The 24,695-nt window shown below is 38.0% G+C and overlaps 1 protein-coding gene across 8 annotated transcripts in view; it reads left to right on the top strand.

The window, feature by feature from the left end:
* Positions 1-24,695, top strand: part of PPARGC1A (PPARG coactivator 1 alpha) — a 609,701-nt gene that overhangs the window by 549,847 nt on the left and 35,159 nt on the right. For all 8 annotated transcript variants that reach the window (XM_070613065.1, XM_070613067.1, XM_070613063.1 and 5 more), the window contains 3 exons: positions 19,371-19,565; positions 21,616-21,738; positions 22,606-22,810. In XM_070613065.1, coding sequence (XP_070469166.1) covers positions 19,371-19,565; positions 21,616-21,738; positions 22,606-22,810 — 523 coding nt within the window. The remainder of the gene's footprint in view (positions 1-19,370; positions 19,566-21,615; positions 21,739-22,605; positions 22,811-24,695) is intronic.

The following is a 24,695-nucleotide window of genomic DNA, read 5'->3' on the forward strand; positions in this document are numbered from 1 at the left end:
TATACTTAATGTTCTTGGTTTTAAATAGCCCCTGTAAGAGAAATCATACAGCAAGAATTTGAGCAGATAGCAAAATTTCTGAGAACCTTTAGTGTAACAAGTGGAACATGGAACCAAAGAAGTTCATTCTTCCTGAAGCTTGAACAGAGCAGTTAATATGGTAATGTTGACATATTTAGCAATGCTTTCACAGTGTTAAGTTCTTTCCAAGAACTTGGTGAGCCAAATGCGAAGCTCAACACAGGTAATGCATTTATTTGGTAATCAGTAAATTAGCTTATACAGTCAATAAATGTTGAATCCTGGACAACTGATAAGATCATTTGCTTTCACGTGTTTTTTTCAATATTGTGCTCAGCCTCAAGTATAAATTGAATAGAGTGACCTCTTGATACTCCATGAAATTGACTGCATTTCCTAAGATTCTGTGGTTTCAATCACCATAAATTTTTTATATTGGGTCCACAACCGTTACTTTGGCCCCAGAATAACAATCTTATTGTTGATTTTGATAGTGTAGTCAGCAGCAGTGCAGCACATTGTTACTAATATGTGTGTGAGCACGTGAGAGTGCACATTCCCATTCAGAACTTCATGTCAAGCACAGAAACAATACACAATTTACCCAAATCAAATCGAATCACTAAATGGATTGCAAAATGGGAATGATTTTTGGTCCAGTGATGGAAATTGTGTTCTAGGGTGCTAGCTGGGCCTTGAATTTGTGAGATGGATAAGTCAATTAGTGGTTCCTCAGTTTATTAGCAACTTAATTGTCAGAATGTAATGGAAACTTCTGAACTGCAACAACTCATTAGAAGCAATGAAACATGTGACCTTTTTTTTCTAGAAGAATATTTAGTGAGCTGTTTTTTCCCCAAGAGATCTTGAAAATGAAGTTAAAAATTGTTTAAATTCACACCTGTGAATTCTGCCACTGGAAAAATGTTCTGGAAAAGTCAGGGACGTGGAAGAGAGGAGGAACTTGGGCTCAGATTTCCACTCTGCTCTGTTTGTTATGTTAACATTAGGCCAGTTTCTTAACCTCCTTAAGCCTCAGTCTCTATCTGTAAAAGAGTGATATAATAGCTTTTTCGGAGGATTATTATGCAGATAAAAGGAGATAGTATGTGCAACGTGCTTAAAAACCTCCTTAGCACACAGAAAGAGCTCAAAGACCATTATTCTTTTTTATTTATCAACCTAGATATTTTTCTTCATTTGCCCTTTATCTTGAAATAAGTTTGATTTTAGAGCAACCTTGTTTTTCTTAAGATTAAAGACGTAATCATTGAAAAGCATGTAGCCATTGTCGTATTTACTAGAAAGAAACTATATCTTGCTGTCATGCTTGTACTTTACAGAAATGGACAGTTTCTGCCAAAACAGGAGTTTACTTTTTAGTTCCCTGGTTGATTGTGGTTTGATTTTATTGGGCCTTTATGGCAGTAATACTCTGATCACTGACACAGAAACTCAAAAAAAGATCTTGGTTCTCCTCTAATGTTTTATTATGGCTATAGCTCCCCAAAAAAGATCTTGGCAACGTTTAAGAATAAAGAGCAGTTGAAGAGTTGTGTTTGCTGATTAAAACTTTAATTCACACTTCAAAGATAGTAATTATTTTCAGAAGCCCGCAGCCCAAATGAAGAGTATAATATGAAAAGAGTATTTCGTTTCCAAGTAACAGTGATGATAAAATTATGGATTCTTCATTCTCCTTCTAATTCCCTTTTCTTGGATTTTTTTTCTTTTTCTCCATGTTTTCATTATTTAGTCTATTTTTTCTTTCATTCAACATTTAAATAATTATATTATATAATATACCAATGACTACTGGGCAGCTAGGATGCGGTAAACATCATGAGGACAGAGACTGTGTCTTTTAGAATCATTGGTGTGTGCCTCAGACACCTGACATCCAAAAAATGTTTTCTGAATCTACAAGTGAATAAAAGAAAGAATGAATGAATAAAGCCAAATAAAACATGGCTGTAGACTTCAAGGAGCTTAAATATCTGAGATCTTTTCTTTTTTTTTTAGGTTATTATAAAGAATTTAAGTAAAATGCATGATATATTTACTGAAAAGTCTGTTTTACCTGGTCTTATTTTTAAGTAAGATGAATTAATTATTTCTTCTCTTTATCATGTTCAAACACAATAAGCTTTTATTTTCCCTGTATATGTCTCCTGTCTATATTTCCTGTGATTCAGTGGTACTTGATTTTTTTAATGATATTTTTGTCCTAGTTCAGCTATTCCAAATTGAAGGCAATATCTGTAAAGTGTTTTTTTTGGAGGGGTTGGGGGAGATTGGCCCTGAGCTAACATCTGTTGCCAATCTTCCTCTTTCTTTTCTTGTCTTCTGAAAGCTCCCAAAGTACATAGTTGTATATCTTAGCTGTAGGTCATTATAGTTCTTCTGTGTAGGATGCTGCCACAGCATGACTTGATGAGCAGTGTGTAGGTCTGTGCCCAGGATCCGAACCAGCAAACCCAGGGCTGCCAAAGTGGAGCATGTGAACTGAACTTAACCAGTAGGCCACAGGGCTAACCCCAATATCTGTAAAGTTTTATCAGTTACTAAACCCAATTTGTTATGTAAGTAGAAAGGCTATTTAATCAGGGGTAAAGATTGTGAAATTGCTCATCTCAGGTAGTAGATTAAATTCTTGTTACATAGGGTTTCTTAGGCTTCTGTCTTAAGTTTTGTGCTTTTATGGACAAGGTAGCATTTTGAAAATGCTTTTTAAAAAGGAACATCATTAGAGAAATAGTAGGAAATACTTAGTGTTTTATGGTGGCTTTTATGCCCAATATCTCATTTTATCCTTACCAAAATGTTGTGAAGCAGCTATCTCCATTTTACAGTTGATGGCCCTGAGGTCACAGGGCCCAAGTGCCTTCTCCAAGGACACAGGCTAGTATGTGACTGAATTAGGACTGAACTCCATTCTTCTAAGGCCAGATCCCGTAAGATCTTGACTACTCCTTTGGAAACATTCACAGTGGACGTGATAATCAATAGGAATAGAAGCAAGTGAGAGCCCTTGGGTTAATGTTTCAGGAATATTGAACTACTGAAGGCTCTTCCAGGGACAAATTGAGCAGCAATTGACGCTGTAATGGCACAGAACTCTTTTGCTGTCAATTGCTAAAGCCTGATGTTGTCATATTGTGCCTGGCGGTAAAAGAATCTACTCCAGGGCCACCCTTAGTTGATAGCGTCAGATCTTTCACCCCTAATAGATTACAGCTGGCTGACATCATCTAAACAAACAGACCTGGAGAGTTTGTCTACAACTATTGATGTCAAGTAGGGCACTGAGGACTCCAGGGAGAGGGTGTCAGAATGGTTTGTTGTCCCCTTTCATGGCTTTGCCACAGTCTCAGATGAATTCTATCATTGTTCTTATACAGGTTGTTATAGTCTGCTTGATGTTGTGAGGTGTTATGAGGAGGAAATAAATTTATTCAACTATATAAATATAGTACAAATTTAGCAAATATTGTTTGAATGATTTTATCTGAAATACGCATATATTTAGCACTACATTTTTGTATAATGCTTCTTAATTCTTCCTAAATCACATAAATATTATGCTATTTTTACTTCTAATAACCTCAGGGGATAATCATGGCATGTTTCCCTGCTGCCATTTTACAGATGAGAAAATTAAGGCTCAAAGAAGGCAGATTCTAAGCCAGGGTGACAAAGTGGCGTAGACACGGACTGGTCTTGATTATTTTGTCTCACTTAAGCTTTTTCTCTCGTCCCTTGTTATCATGCACTGCACATGCTTTTTATTTTTATTTTATAAATACAAAAAATGTTCAGTACAGAAAGATTAGGAAAGAAACAAAGTGAATTAAAGTCATCTGAAGTCTCATTTTCTTGTAATGTTTTGGCGATTATTCTTTCAGATGTTTCCCAGTAAACACGCATAGATCATGGGCTGAACAAGTGCTATTTGCTAATTTTCTTGACTGATTTAACAATATTTAATGAGTCTGTTTCACTTTAATAATATACATAAATCATCATTTTCATGGATGTAGCATGTCACTATATGGGTTCTCTTGGACATCTTTTTAACTTTAAACTCAAGCTTTCATAGGCTGCCCAACCTGTGGTCAGAGACCACGCTAATGTGATCTGTGATTACTTTTTTTTAATAGAGATCTGATCTGGTGGCAGCAGTCATAGCAGTAAGGCTCCTGTCTGGGGGGTGTCCCTGCCATATGCCAAAAAAATCTATTTCAGGGACTTATGGGTATTGAAGAAGTGTCCAGACCTGGAGAAAGATACTGATAGAAGCTAACCAAGGGCTTCAAAGGTCCAAGTTCCCAGCAGCTAGTTAGAGTGGGTAATTGAGGTGAGAACTGGGACCCAGGAAAGAAAGACCCCCAGTAAAGGGGCCAGATGTGATATGCACTGGATGAAGATGAAGCATCAGCATCTGTGGACCACGTGAGGGATTGAGGCTTCTCGATGTGGGATGCTGGTCTGCACTGATGGGAAAGACCAGGAGATAGATCATAGCAAATCTTTTCACCTTCTTTCAAAGGCTCTACCATCCAGTCCTTTATAGGAGTAATTCTCAGTTCTGGTTCCTGTTAAAATCCTGGCAGGGGAGCTTTTAAAAATACTAACTCCCACCTCCAGAGACACAGATTTAATTGCTCTGGGGAGGCGGGTAGGAGCATAAATTCTTTTTAAACGTTCACGTGATTCTAATGTATGCCAAAGTTGAGACTCATAGCTTTACAGGCACCTTTCACTTTGGGTAAAAGAAAGTCAGCAGGAAGTTTTCTTTGAGTCAAGTTTTTGTACTAAGAGTGATATTTTCAAGTTTTAGATATTTAAGTGTTTCTAAGTTATCCCAGTATGAAATCTTTTCCAAGAGAAATATTCATGCCCTGTTTAATAAATAAATCTGATTTTTAAAAATATTTGGCTTTCCTTAAATAAAAGTAAAGTTCTTATTGCTTTATCCATTCATTTATTCCTGACAATTTTGTTTATTCTCAATTAATAATTGTTTATTCTCACTTACAGTCATGTATTTTGTTAATCATCTGTCTTCTCTTGCTAGAATATGCTCTTTGTGGGCAGGGACATTTAATTATTTTGTTCCTTTTTAATTATTTTATTCATATCCCCAGTGTCAAAAATTCCTGGTACATAGTAGGTACTCAATAAATATTTGTTAACATTTTTGGCACTCGGTTTGTTGCATAAATCGTGATTCCTATTCCCAGGAAGCTTATGATCTATTGAAAATCACAGACACGGAATTTAATTACAATCCAGTATTTCTATAGTGGTCTGAACTGGGCACTTCCCATTCGCAGTATTTTAAACAACATTGAGACCTCAAGAAGAAAAATAGTAAGTGTAAGAGAAAGATTCTTTGCCATTATTTTCTCTTGTTCTCCTGGGAAGTAACATGAGATAGTAGAACTAAGGAGTCCGTAGGCTCCAGACAAATCCAGCTTTCCATCAGTTGCTACTTGACCTTGAGAAAGTCTGTTTAACCCTTTGGGGGCTAGTCTTCTCATCTCCAAAATCACACAGTTGGATGAGTTGACTCAGTTTAGCTCTTACTATTCGGTATTTCTGTTACTACACCCTATCGTTATGTGAGCCTATTTATTGTTAACTGATTTGTTTTCTCCTTTAGTCGTTCTGTAACTTTTGAATTTTTGTCCAGTTTTGTTTGTACTTCTCTTGTCTTTTTCTCTGATGTTATAGGCACATATGCTTTTTTCATCTAGTTATCAAGGTCACTTTAAAAAATGTCCCCTTTGGTGTTCTTAGTCACTTTGTCTAACTGGATGTCAAATGCTACCCTACTGTGTGTGCTTACCGCATATGCTTATAAATCACTGATAATTATGAATGATTCTGCATCCAGAACTGATTCAGTATGAGGTACTTTGTTATCTCTATAAAGATTCTTCACAAGGGGTGCACTCAGTCTGGCATTAAAAGAAGCTCAGTCTCTACATCCTAGGAGATTGCAGACTCACTCAGATGCTTTGGAAACCTAAACCCACGTGGAACACTTAGATACAAAGTCCTTGAGAAGATGAACTTCTCATATTGTTTTTATTTGGCAAGTATTTATTGACAACCGGTTACTCTGTGCAGAACACTTTAGTGGAAAATGAAAGTTGTTCAAGGATTCTGAGACCCAATCCCAGGCTTTCTCATGGAGGGAGGGCCAGGAGCAGCACAGAAGCTTACCAGGAAGCACACTTTGATTTCCTTCACCCTACTGGCCCCACAGAGAGGACAGCCTTGCCTCTGAATAGCTTTTAACCACCTTGAGACAGTTTTCTCTCATTTTAACACTATTGCCAGAATATTGCAGTAATTGGATCGCTTGACATTGCCCATGTCTTGGCGTCCCCAACCTTAATGTACCGTGTAGATCCTGGTGCCAGGAATCTGCTGCTGCACGGTTTGCACACCTATCTTGTGGGGCTAAGTCTTTATGAACAAATAGCATTGGGCTCTGGGATGGTGCCTTCTAAGTACTTCTTTTGGGCAGAAAATGTACTATCTTATAGAGAATTTATTGGTTGCAGTGGGAAATTACTACAGAACATTTCTTACAGAGTCAGTCTAAAAAACATTGCTTGTACCCAGGGTTAATATAACCTGCTAATTTGCAACCATAAAACTTTATGAGTCACTTACAGGAGGCCTCCTTTCCGAAGTCCTCATGCTGCTGTTCTCATTGATCAATGCTCATGTGTAATGTTTGCTAAATATTTTCAATATCACCTCCCTCCCACTTATACCCATATTTAAACTGTGAAAAATTTGTCTTACTTATTGTAAGTTCTCATCTCAGGGCCTTTGCACTCGTTCCTTTCTTTGCTTAGACATTTCTTTTTCAATTACTATGGCTTACTACTTCAAATACTATCTGTGTGTTTGTGTGTATGTGTGTGTATATGTATATATATATAAAATCATATATTTATGCTATCAAATATGTTATATACATATACATATATACATATATGCTATTTTTTCCTCTCTCTCTATATATGTATATTCCAAATATATCCTCTTATTCTATATATAAACTTTCTCTCTGCATTTATATATATATTCTCTCTCCATGAGTATATATATGTATGTACTCTATAAACTTTATATTCTTTCTCTCTCTCTACATATATATGTATGTATTTGTGTATGTGTTTATATTCTATCCATCTCTCTCTATCTGTCTATTTTAGGAAGAGGCTTATTTGTTTATTATCTGCCATTCTCTCCACCAAACTAAAATTAAGTTCCTAGAAAACAGATTATTGCACCGAGTAGGCACTCAAATATGTGTAAGTAATAAATATGTATGTATCTGTAAATGCACACAAATATGGTATAGGTCTGCGTGTGTGAGCACGAGTGGTGGATGTGTCAAGTGTAGATATCATAGTTCAGCTTGGTGTGGATTCCCGGTGATCACGCCACGAAATCAGCATACAAGCAGCTAGTGATTATGTCAAGCCATGCCTGTTAATTCCAACATATCAACCTTAACAAGTAACAAATAGACAATGACTTTTATACAAATTGTAAGATTTCCTAAGCATTCACATATTCAATAATTTTAATAAAACACCTAAAATCTCTATATTGTATGGGCTTCACTTATAAAGGGAAGAATGTTCTTCCCTTTCCTCTTCGTTTGTTCATATCCTATCCCTACCTCAAAGTCTACTTTTTTTTTTTTTAAAGTTTTTTTTTTTTTTTTTCCTTTTTCTCCCCAAAGCCCCCTGGTACATAGTTGTGTATTCTTCGTTGTGGGTTCTTCTAGTTGTGGCATGTGGGACGCTGCCTCAGCGTGGTCTGATGAGCAGTGCCATGTCCGCGCCCAGGATTCGAACTAACGAAACACTGGGCCGCCTGCAGCGGAGCGCGCGAACTTAACCACTCGGCCACGGGGCCAGCCCCCTCAAAGTCTACTTTAAATGTTCCATTATGGGATTTTTTTCAACGAATCCATATTTTGTTTCACTTGTTTTGAACTCAATCTAGTGCATGAGGACAATAATATAACGATGATAATATTAATAATAGCAAACATACGTCCTCACTATCTACCAAGTGCTGTTCTACACAGTTGGCATGGATTAGCTCAGTTAATTCTCAAAATTTCCCTACATTGTAAGTCTTATTACTATAACACACTTCTCAGACACGAAATCTGAGACACAGAGAGGTTAGGTAAGTTGCTGAAGGTCACCCACCTTGTAAGTCATGAACTCAGGATCCAAACTCAGGCAGTCTAACTTCAGAGTCTGTATTTTGCCTCACTGCCTCTTTCATAAGGACTTAAAAATCTTAAAAGGCTTTTATGCCCTTTTTGAGCTTTAAAAAAATCTTAAGAAGAAATGTTTAAGAACTCCTCCAAAAGTATATAGAAGAAAATCCTCAGAAATCATTTAGCATGTAGTCTGTGCTACCAAATAGACTAAAAAACCAAAATGAACTTTATGATAATGGTGATGGTCAGAAAATGTTGAAGAAAGAGGAGAATGAATGGCAATAGAAAGAGTGAAATGCCATAGGACTAATCAAAAAGAAATTCAGGGAGTAAACAACCAATAAGTTGTAATCAACAAGGAAGCGTAGACTGTAAACATCTGGGCATGTTAATGCAAGATATTGGGAATAAGAATTCACACAGAATAAGTAAAAAAATACATTATTAATGTCTATTAAGGGCTTCTGGAATTGCATATGTGAGGTGATAAATCTAGCATACATGGAATCATAAATTCCAACTTGATTTATACACTATTCAACAGCCACAAAACAGCAACTTAGCCAAACTTGCATGGTTATCAGATTCACTTGGGATGCTTATCAAAACTGCAGAATCCTGGACTGTTTCTCTGGGGCAACCATTCTCAATTGGAGACAGTTTTGCTTTGTGGCAAATATTTGATAATATCTGGAGACATTTTTGGTTGCCATAACTTGGGAGGTGCCACTGGCATCTAATGGGTAGAGGCAAGGGATGCTGCGAAACATCTTAAAATGCCTAGGACAGGGGCTAGCCCCATGGCCGAGTGGTTAGGTTTACATGCTCTGCTTTGGCAGACCAGGGTTTCGTCAGTTCAGATCCTGGGCGCAGACATGGCACCGCTTATCAAGCCATGCATCCCACATAGTTAGAACTAGAAGGGCCTACACAACTAGGATATACAGCTATATGCTGGGGGTGCTGTAGGGAGAAGAATAGGAAAAAAATAAATAAGATTGGCAACAGATGTTAGCTCAGGTGCCAATCTTTAAAAAAAAGAAATGCACAGGACAGACCCCCGGGGCAAAGAATTATCTAGCCCAAAATATCAATATTGTCAAAGTTGAGAAACTCTGAAGTAGAGACTCCCTCTCCCCCCACCGAGGAAGACCAGCCCTGAGCTAACATCTGCTGCCAATCCTCCTCTTTTTGCTGAGGAAGACTGGCCCTGAGCTAACTAATCTGCGCCCATATTCCTCCATTTTATATGTGGGACACCTGCCACAGCATGGCTTGCTAAGTGGCACATAGGTCTGTGCTTGGGACTCATACCAGCAAGCCCTGGACTGCAGAAGTGAAGCATGCGAACTTAACTGCTGTGCCACTGGACTGGCCCCGAGAGATTTTGATTTTGTGGTCTCTTATGGGGCCCCAAAATCTGTATGTCCGTCCAGGGATGCAGGTTATTCTTGTAAAGACTTTAGGGACTTGAGGATACCAGTATGAGCTGGATTTGTTGAAAAATATGCCATTAAAAAGAAGACACTTGAAGTAGGCCTTGAGATAGGGCTAGGATATAAACAAATGAAGGGGAAAGGAAAGAACATTCTAGCAGAAGAGCAAGTCACAATCAATAGGACTAGAGATTGGCTACACGCTAACACTGGGCCAGCAGTAAATAGTGAGAAGCGATGTCAAAGCAACATCCTCTTTCTCAGTGGAAGGCCAGTGCTGCTTCATGGGCTGTAACTGCATTTCCCCACCTGAGTTCTTACCTGTTGATAATTAACTGATATGCCTTTCAACTCACTTTGTATCCTCTGAGATGAATGTAGGTTAGACTAGCCAAGGCCCACTCTCGTTTTTGTTCTAATATTCTCTTCCATAAAATTCCAACATATAAAGAAAGGGAGTGAGAGCGAGTTTTTATCACATATATCTAGTTTGATATCTAACTGTGCTTGTCATTAACTCTGTGCATTTGGGGCTAATAATAGGATTAATGGGGGGTTTAGATGAAATAAGTCATGTAAAGAAATTAACTCAGCACCAGACACATAGGAAGCACTCAGTAAAGGTCAGCTGCTATTTACTATTTTTTAAAATTAAAATAACATTTATCTGAGAGAACTATGACACTATTTAAATGAACAGAAAAAAAGTAAAGTTGGGTTTAAAATGACCGATAAACCAATTTAGCAATGGATTCTTCTGTACTTTGTTTTGACCGAAGAAGATTGAGAAAATCCTGCTTCATAGAAATGAGTATTTGTAAATGGCTCCAGGTTTTAAACTGCTTACTCTCACTTCTTGAGATATTTTTTAATCCTTAGACCAACACAAAATGATTCAGCTTGGCAGGTTAATGCAGTGGTGGTCTCTACTGTGTTTGTGATAAGATAGCAAACATCTGAGCGTGCATGTTGTTTTCAAAAAACAAATTAGTTATCTTGGAATATGAGTTCAATTATATAAATACATAAAATATATCATACACTACTATATTTATAATCAAGCCTTAGAGTAACTGTACTGATGTTCAGGGTGCCTTGGAGCACAGTTTGAAAAAACCTCTGGCTAAGACTAATATTTATTTCTGGCTTTGTAGGTAAGTGTGTTATACAGTATGAAATGAAGAAGCTCAGTCTAGTCCAGATAGATTATATCAATTGTTTTCTCTTGATTCATGAGCCTGATGCTGCTGCATGGACAGAGAGTAAGGTGGTCTGGCATGATTTTCTCTTCACAAACCATTTTGGCTCTTTGGAGATATTTGCAAATTAATTGCTTGACGATGCATTCCAGGATAGTCCCAGAGTTGATGTGAGTAAATCTCTGCATTTACAAGACCCGTCCCAACCCCTTCCTTTACAAAAGATGGACCTTACATTGACTCTTACAGATTCGGTGCTTTGGGGCTAATTTCAGCATTAGCCTCTCTGTACTTGTTGCTGTTCCTATTTCCTTCTTTCCCACCAAGAACACATTGGCTGCTTTCCTGGCCTATCAGCTGTTGTATGAGAAATGAATGCAAGCTAATTTTAAATCATAGCATATGATAAACATTATTAAGAAGACAAATCTACTAAGGGTGGGAAGAGGTGGGAATTACAGAGCAAACAACAATGACAATGACAAAAGGAGAATGGAAAGTCACTTAAGACTGGTTATACTTTTTAGTTATTATTTTTATTCATTTTCATTAAGCATTTACTATATGCCAGGTACCTTAATAGACACTATTAAGTATCACAGTGTTTCCATTTTAGATAGACTGTGAACAAGATAAGTCAGTAAAATATATATTGAGGTATAGAGATAAGTGTCAAAGCGAAAAATAAACCAGGAAGGAGGCTAGAATGTGTCTAGAGTAGTTGGGAAGGTCTCACTGAGAAGGTGACATTTGAGTAGAGGAAGGGATGAAGGGGCAAGCCGTGTGGCCATCTGGAAAGAGGAAACAGCAGATGCAAAGGCCTTGGGGCAGGAGAATGCCTGGCATTTGTGTGGACTAGTGAGGAGGTCTGAGTGTTTGGAAAGGATTCAGACAGATAAATTGGGGTGTTGACAGGGTCAGACGGTGTAGGTCTCATATAGGGCAACCAACTATACATCTCAGTTGGCCTGCAATAGTCTGGGTTAACCCCTGAGTCATTGATTATTTATAGTACTCCCCCACCCCAAAGTATTCTGGCTTGGATCATAAATTATATGGTGATCTTAGGCTAGTAGGTCACTCTTGGGATTTGGCTTTTACTCTTAGAGATTTGGGAAGCCATGGAAGGCTTGGTCAAAAGAGGGCCAAGGTATGACTTAGGTTTTATCAGGATCACTTGGAATTCTGGGTTGAGAATGGACTATTGGGATGGGGTGGCAGGGGTGAAAACAGGGAAGCCAGTTAGGAGCCCATAAAGTTATTCTAGCATGTGCAGTGCAGCCAGAGTTGAGTTGTTTCACTTCAGGACACGCAGCTAGCTAGTGGCACAAATGGGACTAGGATCAATTCTCTTGACTTCCAGTCTGGTGTTCTTTCCAGTGCCCAGTTTCTCTCTTCATTTAAACTTAAGGACAAATGGAATGCCTTGCTGACTTTTACAGGTCTATGAAGCCTCCTGTTTGGTGGCACAACTCACTTACTTCCTCTTCGTGTTGTAGGAAACAGACGTGAAACATCTCCCTTTCCCCACCCCCACCTGCCAAAATAGCTCATTTTGAGAGTATCAACCAGGATTTTCTTAAGCCTTTCTCTTGAACCTCTGTATTTACACTTTTGGCTCATGTAACCTTTTCAGGATAGCGAATTCCACATGTTCAGTGCATGCTTACTAAGTCATGAGTGTGTGACACAAGCTAATAAGTTAAACGGCACCCAAGTACACATGTGAACATACATTTTATGCATGCTTAAATAGATGCATAAGTACTAACAAGAATTAAATGGACTCCCAGAGGTGTAAATTTATCTATGGAGGGAATTCTTCGGTTTTTCTTGTATTTACTTCCACTTGTTTCTCATTTTATTTTTGCAGGAATTATCTTCAGTCTTTCTTCTTTCTCTTTTTTGTTTTTTGAGGAAGATTAGCCCTGAGCTAACATTTGCCACCAATCCTCCTCTTTTTGCTGAGGAAGACTGGCCCTGAGCTAACATCCATGCCCATCTTCCTCTATTTTATATGTGGGACGCCTGCCACAGCATGGCTTGACAAAACGTGTGTAGGTCTGCACCCAGGATCCAAATAGGTGAAGTCCAGGCTGCTGAAGTGGAATGTGGAAACTTAACCTCTGTGTCACTGGGCAGGCCCCAATTATCTTCAGTTTTTGATCATTGCTTTTCTCATTTAGAGTGGATAACTAGGAGGAAGAATTCGTGTGCTGATTATACACTTATATAGTCAACTGCAACTGAATGTGTGAGAATACATTCAAAAGACTGAGATGCACATGTACATAGATCTTGTTTTAAATGTGTGTACTGAGATGGAAACTTGTGTGTATTGGAGCGGCATTGTATGTATAGACACATTTACACTCATGATATTTTAAGTAGCCTATATGTCTATGGGGAGTTTCCGAGATAGTGAATTTAAAATTCGTGTTCTTTCTATTAGCCACTATGTCAGTACAACCTTGAATTCCAGCAACTATGGCATCTGACATAGTGTCACATAATGTACTCATATTTTCTCTCCTGGGAGTAACAGGGGAATAAGCAAACTCTTAGGCCATTTGTAAGAAATGAAGAGATAACAGAAGTATTTTTTATAAGAAGTGTGTGATGGAATGTAAGGTGGTCTTTATTGCCTTGATTATTTCTCTGTTGCACATGTATACTTGATATTTCTTGTCATTTTTTTTTTCTATCTTCAAAAGCCCATCCCATTTTCAAAGCCCTTTATTCCATATGCTAAACAAAAAGTTTGCAGGTTATTGTAGAGACCCTTCCCATTGAATGGGGTAGGAGTGAGCAGCCTTTAGGAAGCGTCATGTGGGGGTTTTGCCCATTTTCTTTGGGGATGTGAGAAGGTAGGCAGACATGCCGTTGGTATCCACGCCTGGGTATGAGACAAGCACGAAAAACCACACAGATTGTAGAGCATTCAACAAGAGAAAGAGAAGAAAGAGAGAAAAGAGAAAGCATTGTTTGACAGTGGGTATTCAAAATATTTAACAACCTCTCCAGCAAGGGCTCAGACCACTCGGAGCAGACATGTGCAGCAAACAATCAGGGAAGTGGTATCTGTCCTCATGAAAATAGTTTAAACCCAAAAGCTAGAATATCAAATTCTATTTCAGTGGTCTAATCTGAATTTTTTTTAAATTCATTTTAGGAAAATAATTTATTTATTTTGAATTCAGCTTCTTGCAAATCTTGAATCAAACTTTATACATTAAAACCAAAATTTGTACATGCAAACTTTTTTTGCCTTTTTGTGTGTAAAAGAGAGGTACAGAGCTTTACCTCTAGAGACTCAGGAAAGGGGCTCTTTTGATCACTGATATTCCTTGTTTGAACCCCTGAGTCTGTCATAAAAGTTGCTTTCTCATTTATTTATTTCAATTCCTGGTGGGGTCTAGTGGAACAGATAATCCAAAATAGTGGATAATCCAAAAATGTCATTTATATTTGGCTTCAGAATACATTACCAGATGTTACTCTAGCAGATTTCCCTTCCTAATTAGGCCTCACTTAAAGTAGGAGTTAATTTTGTCTTCGTTAGCTGCTTCCAAATCAGCAGGATGGGGCAAGGAGGAAGCCCATGGCATGCTGGGTATTGGGAGGAAGCTGTCCCAGTGCTAAAAGTCAGCGGTAGATCGTGCTCAAAGAACAAAATTCAAATATGGGTAATCAAGATGATGGGCGTATACCCTGGAAATGTCTATGGAGCACCTTCTTGACGAATTCTCAGGCCTTTATCAACAACTCTTTCTTTCTTCCTATAAATCATGAGTGCAGAAAAGTTCTGTAATAGGAATTAGGCAGATAATAACCTGAAATTTTATATAGAAAAAAGTAGAGGCTCAGAGAGGTTAAGTGACCTCTCACACAGATTGATCTCTGAGTAAACAGTACCTAAGGTACTGAAACTGATTAGTGAATGATAAGAAGACCCCACTGTTTCCTTTTTATTGATGATTTGAATAATGAGGAGGCAAGAATTCTCCTGGCCTAATTCGCATTAAGAGAGCTAAGATAATGAAGCTGTGATTAAATGGCTATTAAACTATTTTTATCAAACAGAGATCAAGCGAGTGTGGGAATCTGGGGACAGAGAGTATAATTGCACTTCTACAAGATGTGGAAAAAATTACTATCATAAGCAGGGCATGGTCCTTCCATAATAGCCTGCATTTAAAAATCTTTGGGATACCACATGCAGTTTTCACTCTGCGTTTCTCCCTTCAGGTGTCAGTTAGCATCTCAGAGTCCCTTATCTTCTCCTTAATTTAGTGGATTTATTCACTCCCCAAGCGCAGTTGGGGGAGTTGAATGCACTGTCTGCCCCACCATGTGTAACCAATTGGAAGATCCTTTTGCCAACTGCTCACAAAGGAAGAAAGCCCAGATTTTGTATACTGGATCCCAAATTTCAATCTTGAGATGACTCTGGGCACCGAAAGGGGCAGAATCTACCTTCCTTCAATGGACCTTTTGAATTATATCACCCTTAGTGCAGGTCATATAGGACCCAGCAGTCCCAAAGAGCAGTAATGAACCTTCTGATTTTGTTGACTGTTCTGAACTATCATTAATTAATAACATAGCGTTGTTTTAAAAATGTCGCACATTCTCGATTTGGGGTTGTTAGTATACATGCATGTGTATCATCTGCCACTAGAAATTCTTTACATCATGAGTGAGTTTTTGTGGATGTGCCTTCTTTATTCCTGGAGAGCCCTTAGAGAATGAAGTGTTCTAGTCACAGGGACCTTTGTGTAGGTTGGGAGAATAGCAGCCGATTTGCATGTGTAAGGAGAGCCCAAGGTTGAAACCCACCATGGCAAATGCTGCTTGATGGCCACAGAGCTCTCCTGCAATGCCTGTTCGCCTGGTTTCTACTTTGTGTAGCTGTAGATCACCACCCAATTGGTGATCTGCTCTCTCTTTCTCATCTCTCTACTTTTCTTACCCTTTTTTTTTTAACTTATTTGGTACTACTAAATATATTTTTGTAGGGACAATAATTTCAAACAATTAGAAAGCAGTATCTGAGGCAAGTCTTTGAAAGGTTATCTTGCAATGTCGTTTTATTGACTGGTGTGTTTCCAGAGCCTGTCACCTGTGAGCAGACATGTGTGCATAGGCTAGTGTGCTTCATCCGCGGCGACTTTGATTTATTTGCTCTGTAAATTGGGACTGAAGCAATAATGGAAAGTGACATTAATTGTTCAACGCAGTCTTTTTTGTCACATCCATTGCCATCCCTGGGGCGTTTGATTGTTGAAACTCATGCTAAACTAATTGAAATTGCCACAGTGAGGGGCAGTGTCCACTCAACTTTAGATATGGAAATATCTGGTGAGCTTCAACACAGACGTGTCATCAGTAAATATCAAACTTTCTTCTCAGTCTTTTTTGATTAAAGAAAACACAGAGAATTTGAAGTAATAATGTTCTTTTCTTCCTTAATTCAAGAACAACTTTGCTAAAACATACAGTCTTGGAGCACCTCTCTGAGTCACCCACATGCAAGGATGATCATAAAAAGGTTTAATAATCATTTCTAATGGACACTGACTGTAAATAATGATTACAGCCCTACTGGTCCATACTGGTTGAATACCAGCCTGTCCTACCCACATACCAAAACACACAAACACAAAACACACACATACACATACATACACACTTTTCTAATCTCCCATCCCCAAAACCCTCCCCCTGTGGCTCCAATAGAGAGAAGAATTTAAATAGTTGATGATTTCATTAGATCTTGTAAATTAATTATGACATTATCAAGCTCCAATATTTCTGCCATTGTATTCGGTGTACATTCACCCAGGCTTATTAAAGAAATTGGAGAGAACTAGTTAATTTAAGTGTTCTTTGGCACTTTGACTTGATTGGAATTATTGTAGTTTGTTTACACTTGGGATAGAACTAAGACGCTATTGTATTGTGTGATTGAAAGCAAATAGAGGCTTGTAGTATTGCTGGAAAGCCAAACACAAAACTTAAATCGGAGTAAACAAAATTACTCATTTATTGGTAAACATTCTTAACTATTTTTCTTGAGCTATTTTTGAATTTCAGTAAAATAAGCCCTTCTGAAAATTGGGATACCTGGAAAAATAAAAGTGTGTGTGTGTGTGTGTGTGTGTGTGTCTGTGAGCATGCATGTGTGTGCCTGAGATGGAGATATTTATATTGATGTAAATTTCATGGTTTTGAGATTATTTAAAAGTATATATTTCATTTAAAAATAATATTTTTTCAGAACCATTTAATAACTTGAATTCAGTTTTTGGTGTGTGGGGAAATCGAAATTAAAATAAAAAGGGAAAGATTGGAATATTTGGATACCAGATTATGATCCCGGTCAGAAAATAAGGGAAAATCCTCTGAGTATTTTTATTATTAAGATTGCATGGACATGATCCAGAAGAATCAAGGGGAAGGGAAATGCTCATAAGGTTTTGCGATTGAATTGAGCTGTTTGGATTTTTAAAAATCAGTCAGTTTATGGAAGGAAATGGTGCCACTTTGAAGTTAACATTTCAGTCCTTCTGATTAGAATTTACCTTCTGCATTAGAGACTTAAAACTCATACAATTGTCACTCCACTCTGTGTGCCCAAAACCACTTGACTCACAAGGTCAAGTCAGGGGCATCGGGGAGGTGCATTATGCAAATATAAAAAGTGCTGAGCAAAGTCTTCCATGAGTACAGATGGCTCTTCTTGCCCTCTTAAATCCAAGAGAAAAGTCTGTAGTTTTACTTCTGAATGGAGACTCATCAGTAATGAGGAAAAACAATTTTTATGTGAAAATAGAATGTATACGTGATAAAGGCCTGCCTAATTTCTCTAGTAATACAATTTGATTTTCTGATTAGCTGTCTTATTCTGTGATTCTTGTAATTTTGTCAGGTCAATTAACTGGAGTTCAGTGCTAGAGAGAAAGGAAGTGTGGGCACTGCTGGCTTCATTAGATGTCAGCAGCTGAGGTGCATTTGGTAATAGAATCCATGTGGAATAATTTAGCCGGTATTGTTCATGTCATAGCATACAGAACCTAAAAAAAAAAAAAGACTTATGAAGCAGGTCAAGTTGGACAAACAGTGTGAAGTGCTAAAAGAAGGAAAAGAAAGTGATCTACACAACATATATTCTAGGAAATAAATGCAGATCAATGAATATTATTCAGCAAGTAATCAATGACTCTTTATACTGTATGCCCAGCATTGCCACTGGTTGCTCAGGTGCATAGAATATAACACATTGCCCTATAAACAAGGTGCATAAGCTCCAGTTTGGGAGATCTTGAAAGTTTTTGTACAGAATGCTGAAATAAACATTATCTTTTACAATAACTTGTTTACAGGTTCTTCCCTTCCACTTGAGGGTTGTTGGAGGGATGGAGTTTTGTCTCGTTTCTCTTTGTATCTCCAACACTTAGTATGACCCTAGCATAGAGTAGGTGCTCAGAAATATTTGCGGAATGAATAACTGAAGATTAGCTTTCCGAGGCTGTGTTGGTGGCAATGAATGTGGGAGATGGGAAAACGAGTCAGACTATGTTTGCAACAGCCCCCATTAGAAGTAATCTTGCATCACTAAGAATAGTACCCTTGGCCACAAGAAATGAATGCATTTAATAGACCTCACGAAGGAAGACTCTACGTGATGACTGACCAGATAAAGACTCAAGGTAGTTCCAGAGTTTAGGTCTGAAGAGTTGTTACCCACGCTTGGAAAGTCAAGAGAAAAAGCAGTTTTGTTGTAAAAGCTCATAAATTTGGGTTTTGGAGATGAGGAAGCTATTATCAGGTGGAAACGTCCAGTTGAAACTTATAGATTTATGACTAAAGTTGGGAGAGATGTCAGGGAGAGAGATAAATGACTGTGGAGTGTTCAGTGATGAGATTATAATTGAAACTGTGAAAGTAGATGGTTTCTCTTGGTATAGTTTCAGTTTCTGGTGGTGTTCAAACAGAGGATTATCTAAACATTTCAACGGGTATGCTATACAGGAGATTGAAACACTATATCTAAAGATGAAATAGATGATGGTTAAAATTCTCTCAAGCCCTGAGGTTCTCTAAATCTTCTTTTTTGGTTGGGGAAACAAGACACAAACATGTGGAAAACAACTGTGAACAAGACAGAATCATATACAGCAGTATTAAGCACTGACATAATAAATTGCTAAATTGGACAACTTGACAATCAGAAACTGATACAGTGGAGGTATTAATTAATCGTGTGATTCAGACCAAAAGTGAATTTGGAATTTGAGGAAGACATGATCTTTGTATTAAAAATTTCATGTAGAGTTTACTTATTTGGTTAAACATGCTCAGTCTATGCTGATCAATTATGTTACTCATCTCCCAATGTCAATGCACTCACATCTTCTTCTCTGCTGTGTTCTGTTTTTACAGAAGATAGATGAAGAGAATGAGGCAAACTTGCTAGCAGTCCTCACAGAGACACTGGACAGTCTCCCTGTGGATGAAGACGGATTGCCCTCATTTGATGCGCTGACAGATGGAGATGTGACCACTGAGAATGAGGCTAGTCCTTCCTCCATGCCTGACGGCACCCCTCCGCCTCAGGAGGCAGAAGAGCCGTCTCTAGTAAGAACCCTTCCTACTGTTTAACAGGAATTGGAGTTGCCTCTGGCTACCCGCTGCATGGGTATGATGTAGTAACAATAAGGTCTGGATTTTTAATTTAGACTAATGCCAAAACAATTCCCAAGCACACTCAGAGTTGCAAATTCTGAGATTCTATGTTTAAAAATGTTGATAATACAGCCTTCATGTGGACTTACTGCAGTTTTTTTTAAAATTACCTTTTTCTGTTTATGTGTGTGTATTTTTATTTCTTAGTGTTATTTATGTTCATGGTAGAAACATGGTAGAAAATGTAGACAACCAAAAAGAATAGACTAAAAATGCACTTGTAATTTTAAATAACCTCTCATATAAAAAAACGATTGAAATCTCCTCTTGTTTTAAGATATATCAATATGTCTATGAATTTTAAATATATGCATTATTATTATTATTATTATTATTATTATTATCTTGGTGAGGAAGATTGGCCCTGAGCTAACATCTGTGCCAATCTTCCTCTATTTTGTATGTGGGATACTGCCACAGCATGGCTTGATGAGCGGCACATAGGTCTGTGCCCGGGATCCAAACCCGTGAACCACGGGCCACTGAAGTGGAGCACACGAACCCAACCACTATGCCACTGGACCAGCCCCTTTAATATATGCATAATTTTTAATGGTTACATAGTATTTCATTATTTGGAGATGTCCTAATTTATTAAGCAATCCCTTACAGTGGGATATTTAGTCTCTTACTTATTTTTCACTATCATAAATTGTATAACAATTGACATATTTGTAGTTTTATTCTTAAGCATACAATTCTAGAAATAGAAGGTAGATCAAGGGGTATGCAATATTTTAAGATTTCAGATCCATAATTCTTACGAAGATTGAAAAATAATAGCATGTTTGCAACCTAAGTTACCTAAATTTATGGTAGGCAATGAAGACTGAATTTGTTGGCAATGAAGAGTGAATTTTCTTTTCAGTGCAGTGCTTGACCAGAATTTTATTAGTTCTAAGACACAGTTTACCTTTTCATCTATGGTAGCCATTTGTCATCTGCCGTAAATCTGATGTAAGAGCACTATGTAAATTATGGAATGCCATCCTCCAAATTTTAATTATCCAATTTGGCATGACTTTTAGAGGTTGTTTTTCTCCCATCTCTAAGTTTTTAAATGTTAAAAACACTCCTTGTAAACATATGAAGACCCTACTTGTATTTCTTTGCATTTTGAGATTTCTGGTCTAGAGAATATCTCATAAGTCATTGTTACTTATTTATTCCCCAGTTTCTCCACTTGTCAGTGTCATTGGCTTTGCTGTCTAGTACTCTGATTTCTTTACATTGGTACTAGATGATTTTCAGCCACACAATTGGTTTAACTGGGAGAGGTTGTTGACTCAGAGTCATAATGCATGTCTGAGCAGGGAGGTCCTGGAAGGTCATGGAGTCAAATGAAGAAACAGGTCAAGAGACGTAACTGCTTTGCCTGAGCCAGAATCCATATCTCTTGACTCAACTTAGAAATCCTTTTCAGTGATAGTCACACTTTTATCACAAATATTCTTTGAATCAGTAAAAGCCCCCCGGTACATAGTTGTATATTCTTCGTTGTGGGTCCTTCTAGTTGCAGCATGTGGGATGCTGCCTCAGCGTGGTTTGACGAGCAGTGCCATGTCTGTGCCCAGGATTCAAACCAATGAAACACTGGGCCGCCTGCAGCGGAGGGCATGAACTTAACTACTCGGCCACTGGGCCAGCCCCCTTTTGCCTTATTTTATCTAAAAGAAAAATTAAAGTAGACAATGCTAAGTCTTGAATATAGGAGAAGGACACACTTTCACCGGTGGTAGTGTAATGCCAAACTTTTTCTTACTTTTTAAAAATATGTTTCCTTTGGCACTATTGTGCTAAGGTGTGATATAATTAAGAATGATAGAATTAATTTTTATAAGTATAATTAACTAATTTTAAGTGTAAAATGTCAATAACATATTCTAATGCTTAAAAGATGCATAACTTTTCTTGCTTTTCCCCTTCTCTGATATGTTTCTAGCTTAAGAAGCTCTTACTGGCACCGGCCAACACTCAGCTAAGTTATAATGAATGCAGTGGTCTCAGTACCCAGAACCATGCAAACCACAATCACAGGATCAGAACAAACCCTGCAGTTGTTAAGGTACAAACGTAAACTTTTTAAAACAGGAACGAAAGTAACAAAGGGCTTTTGCTTGAAACTATAAAACATACGATAGGTTTATGTATATGTATTAAGTCAACTGGGATCCTGCAGTTGCTTCATAACGGTGAAACAGATTATGAAATGCGTTTCCAAAGGTGGCACTCTAGCTACTTTAAACTAGGAAGAGTTCATTCACGCTTTGTCTTTTGACGACTGGAATGGAAGTTTCGCCGTCTGTTACTCCTTGCCCACTTTATTAATACATGCAGTAGCGTGAGCTACAGTAAAATTTGCTGATAGGCTGGTATTATCTATGAGTGACTTTAAGATGCAGGATTGCCATTTTGCCAGCTGTCTAACCTGAGAAAGATTGCTCTAGAATTACCACAAAAGATCTATCTCTGCCATTAATTGGATGGAATGCTGGCAATGACATAATTCGGTTAGCGGGCTGTATTAAACAATGTTTGTCTTGCCATTCACTGTGAGTGAAAACGGAGCGTTAAGGGGTACTTAAGAGAATTGTGAATACTGGGCTCCAGCAATCAGTGGCAAATTAAGGTTTAAACCAGCTTATTTTTTTTTTATTCACAGTAAAGGCGCTGTAGGGTCTTGTTAGTTACATGTTGCTGAGTAGGAACATTGAAATGTAGGAGAAATGAAATAAAAAGCTGCATAAATGTCATTTAGGAATTTTAAATGTAATTTTCTTTCCTTGTTCTGCAAACAATTATTCACAGCTCATAGATCTAGTACACTTAGACTGAACACTTCATTGAAAATCTCATCTCTTCAGAAAACCTATATCCATTCTGATAAGGTTCAGTTCACTAATTTTAGCTTTCTTTATGCCTTGTTTTTAAGACCGAGAATTCTTGGAGCAATAAAGCGAAGAGCATTTGTCAACAGCAAAAGCCACAGAGACGTCCCTGCTCGGAGCTTCTCAAGTATCTGACCACAAATGATGACCCTCCTCACACCAAACCCACAGAGAACAGGAACAGCAGCAGAGACAAATGCACCTCCAAAAAGAAGTCCCACACACAATCGCAGTCACAACATTTACAAGGTAGGCTGGGGACCAAAACAGTCTTTGTCACAAATGGCAAGCTTTTGTCTTGTTTTACAGCTGAGTAGTATTCTATTATATATATATATATATATATATATAACACACCACACCTTCTTTATCCATTTATCCATTGATGGGCACTCAGGTTGCTTCCAAGTCTTGGCTATTGTGAATGATGCTGCAGTGAACATAGGGGTGGATATATCTTTCCAAATTAGTGTCTTTGTGTTCTTTGGATAAATACCCAGAAGTGGGGAGAAAAAACCCCAAACATTCTGTCAGTGAGGGTGCTGAAGGCCAAGCAAGCATGCACTGGTCTGAGAATGCCCAAATTTCAGACTTTTGTTGCAGGCATGTCTCTCTGGAAAGAGAATTCAGCACTTTATTAGAGATGGAAAAAAATCCTTCCTTGGACACAGGGTGAACATATCCTATTTAGCTGATACGCAGCCTAATTCACAATCACCAAAACGCACCTGAAATGTTAGCCGGGTGGGGGGGCAGATGAAGGAGGAAAATTGCAACATCAGATGAGGTTTCTATGAATCTCTAAATGCTGAGATAATTGAAGTTCTGAGCAAGCTGGGCTAGCCAATTCATTGAAGAGCTTTTATTTTTTCCCTTCTAACAGAGGGAAAAAATGAGGCAGTGTTGATTTGCTGTATATACCTTAAGAAATAGTAAATAGTATTTATGCAGCCTCTCCTGATAATTAAGTGCATTCTTCTTTTTTTAGAATACATATTATGTTCACAGATTTTATTTTGTAAATAAGGATGTGGAAATTCCTGGAATTTTTTTATTTGCTTTCTATTTTAAAAAATATTGCCCAGATTAAACTAAACATCTGGGTTGATTTTTATTATCCCCATACGTTTCTAGAAGGCTGGCACTTCTGAGATAGATTGGCGTGATTTGGGGAAAACCCCTCTTGGCAGAGATATAATTTTCCTTCTTTTTGGCTCCTTCTCTCAAAATATTCTAGTCTTAAAGGTCCAAAGATAGGTTGTTGAAAGCTGCTGTTGCTCTAAAATATTCCAGCTTCCACATTAACGCTACCTCTAAACTTGTAGTGGGGTTAGGCATCTTCTTAAATAGCAATTATAAACATCCACCTCTTTTTTTCCTTTTGTTTCCCCAACTTCCCCTTCCAGCTGCAGAGTGGTAGCCCCTGCTCCCTGTTTTGAACCATGATTATTTCATACAGGTATGCTGTTGCTGCTGTTTTTAATAAGTATTTTCTTTCCCAGTGTTTTGAATTTCCCTCTCTCACCCTACCTCCCCATAAGCCTGGGATTTTCAGGAACTTTCCTTTAATATTTTAAATTGGCTCCTGATTAGGTTTGCCCTGATGGAAATCTCAAAATCACTCTCCATTCCTTTCTGTCAGTTCAGAGAAATGTATTTACCGAAATGGGCCAAATGCTCTTTGCTTGCTTCACTTTGATCACTCCCTCATACACATTGGCTGGAATGGTTTTTCTTAGAGCAGAACCAGCCATGTTGTGGGACTCCTTGGTGTTGAAGGCTGCAGGTGAAGGAAAGCCAGCTGCGCTCGCTCTAGTGAATGAACTGAAGAATTCACTGGGCTGCTGTCCATCTCGTCCTAGTCATGCGTTCATTTTCTGGAGCTGAATTTGAAGTCCCAAGTTCGATGAAAGCCTGTAGTCAGTGAACCCAGTCCAGCAGTATATGTTTAAAAATTGTTTTTGGAAATTTTAGTTGGTCCTTTTGGATTTTGAGGGTTTTCTAATTTTTTACATCCACTTACCACTAAATATTTCTGTAAACTGTTACAAATCATAGCAGTGAGAAATTAAATTGGCCTTGGAGGAAATATTCTTTCAGTAAGACATGCTGTATGTGGGGTTTTTTTTTTTTT

The sequence above is a fragment of the Equus przewalskii genome, chromosome 3 (assembly GCF_037783145.1).
Source record: "Equus przewalskii isolate Varuska chromosome 3, EquPr2, whole genome shotgun sequence".
Taxonomy (NCBI): domain Eukaryota; kingdom Metazoa; phylum Chordata; class Mammalia; order Perissodactyla; family Equidae; genus Equus; species Equus przewalskii.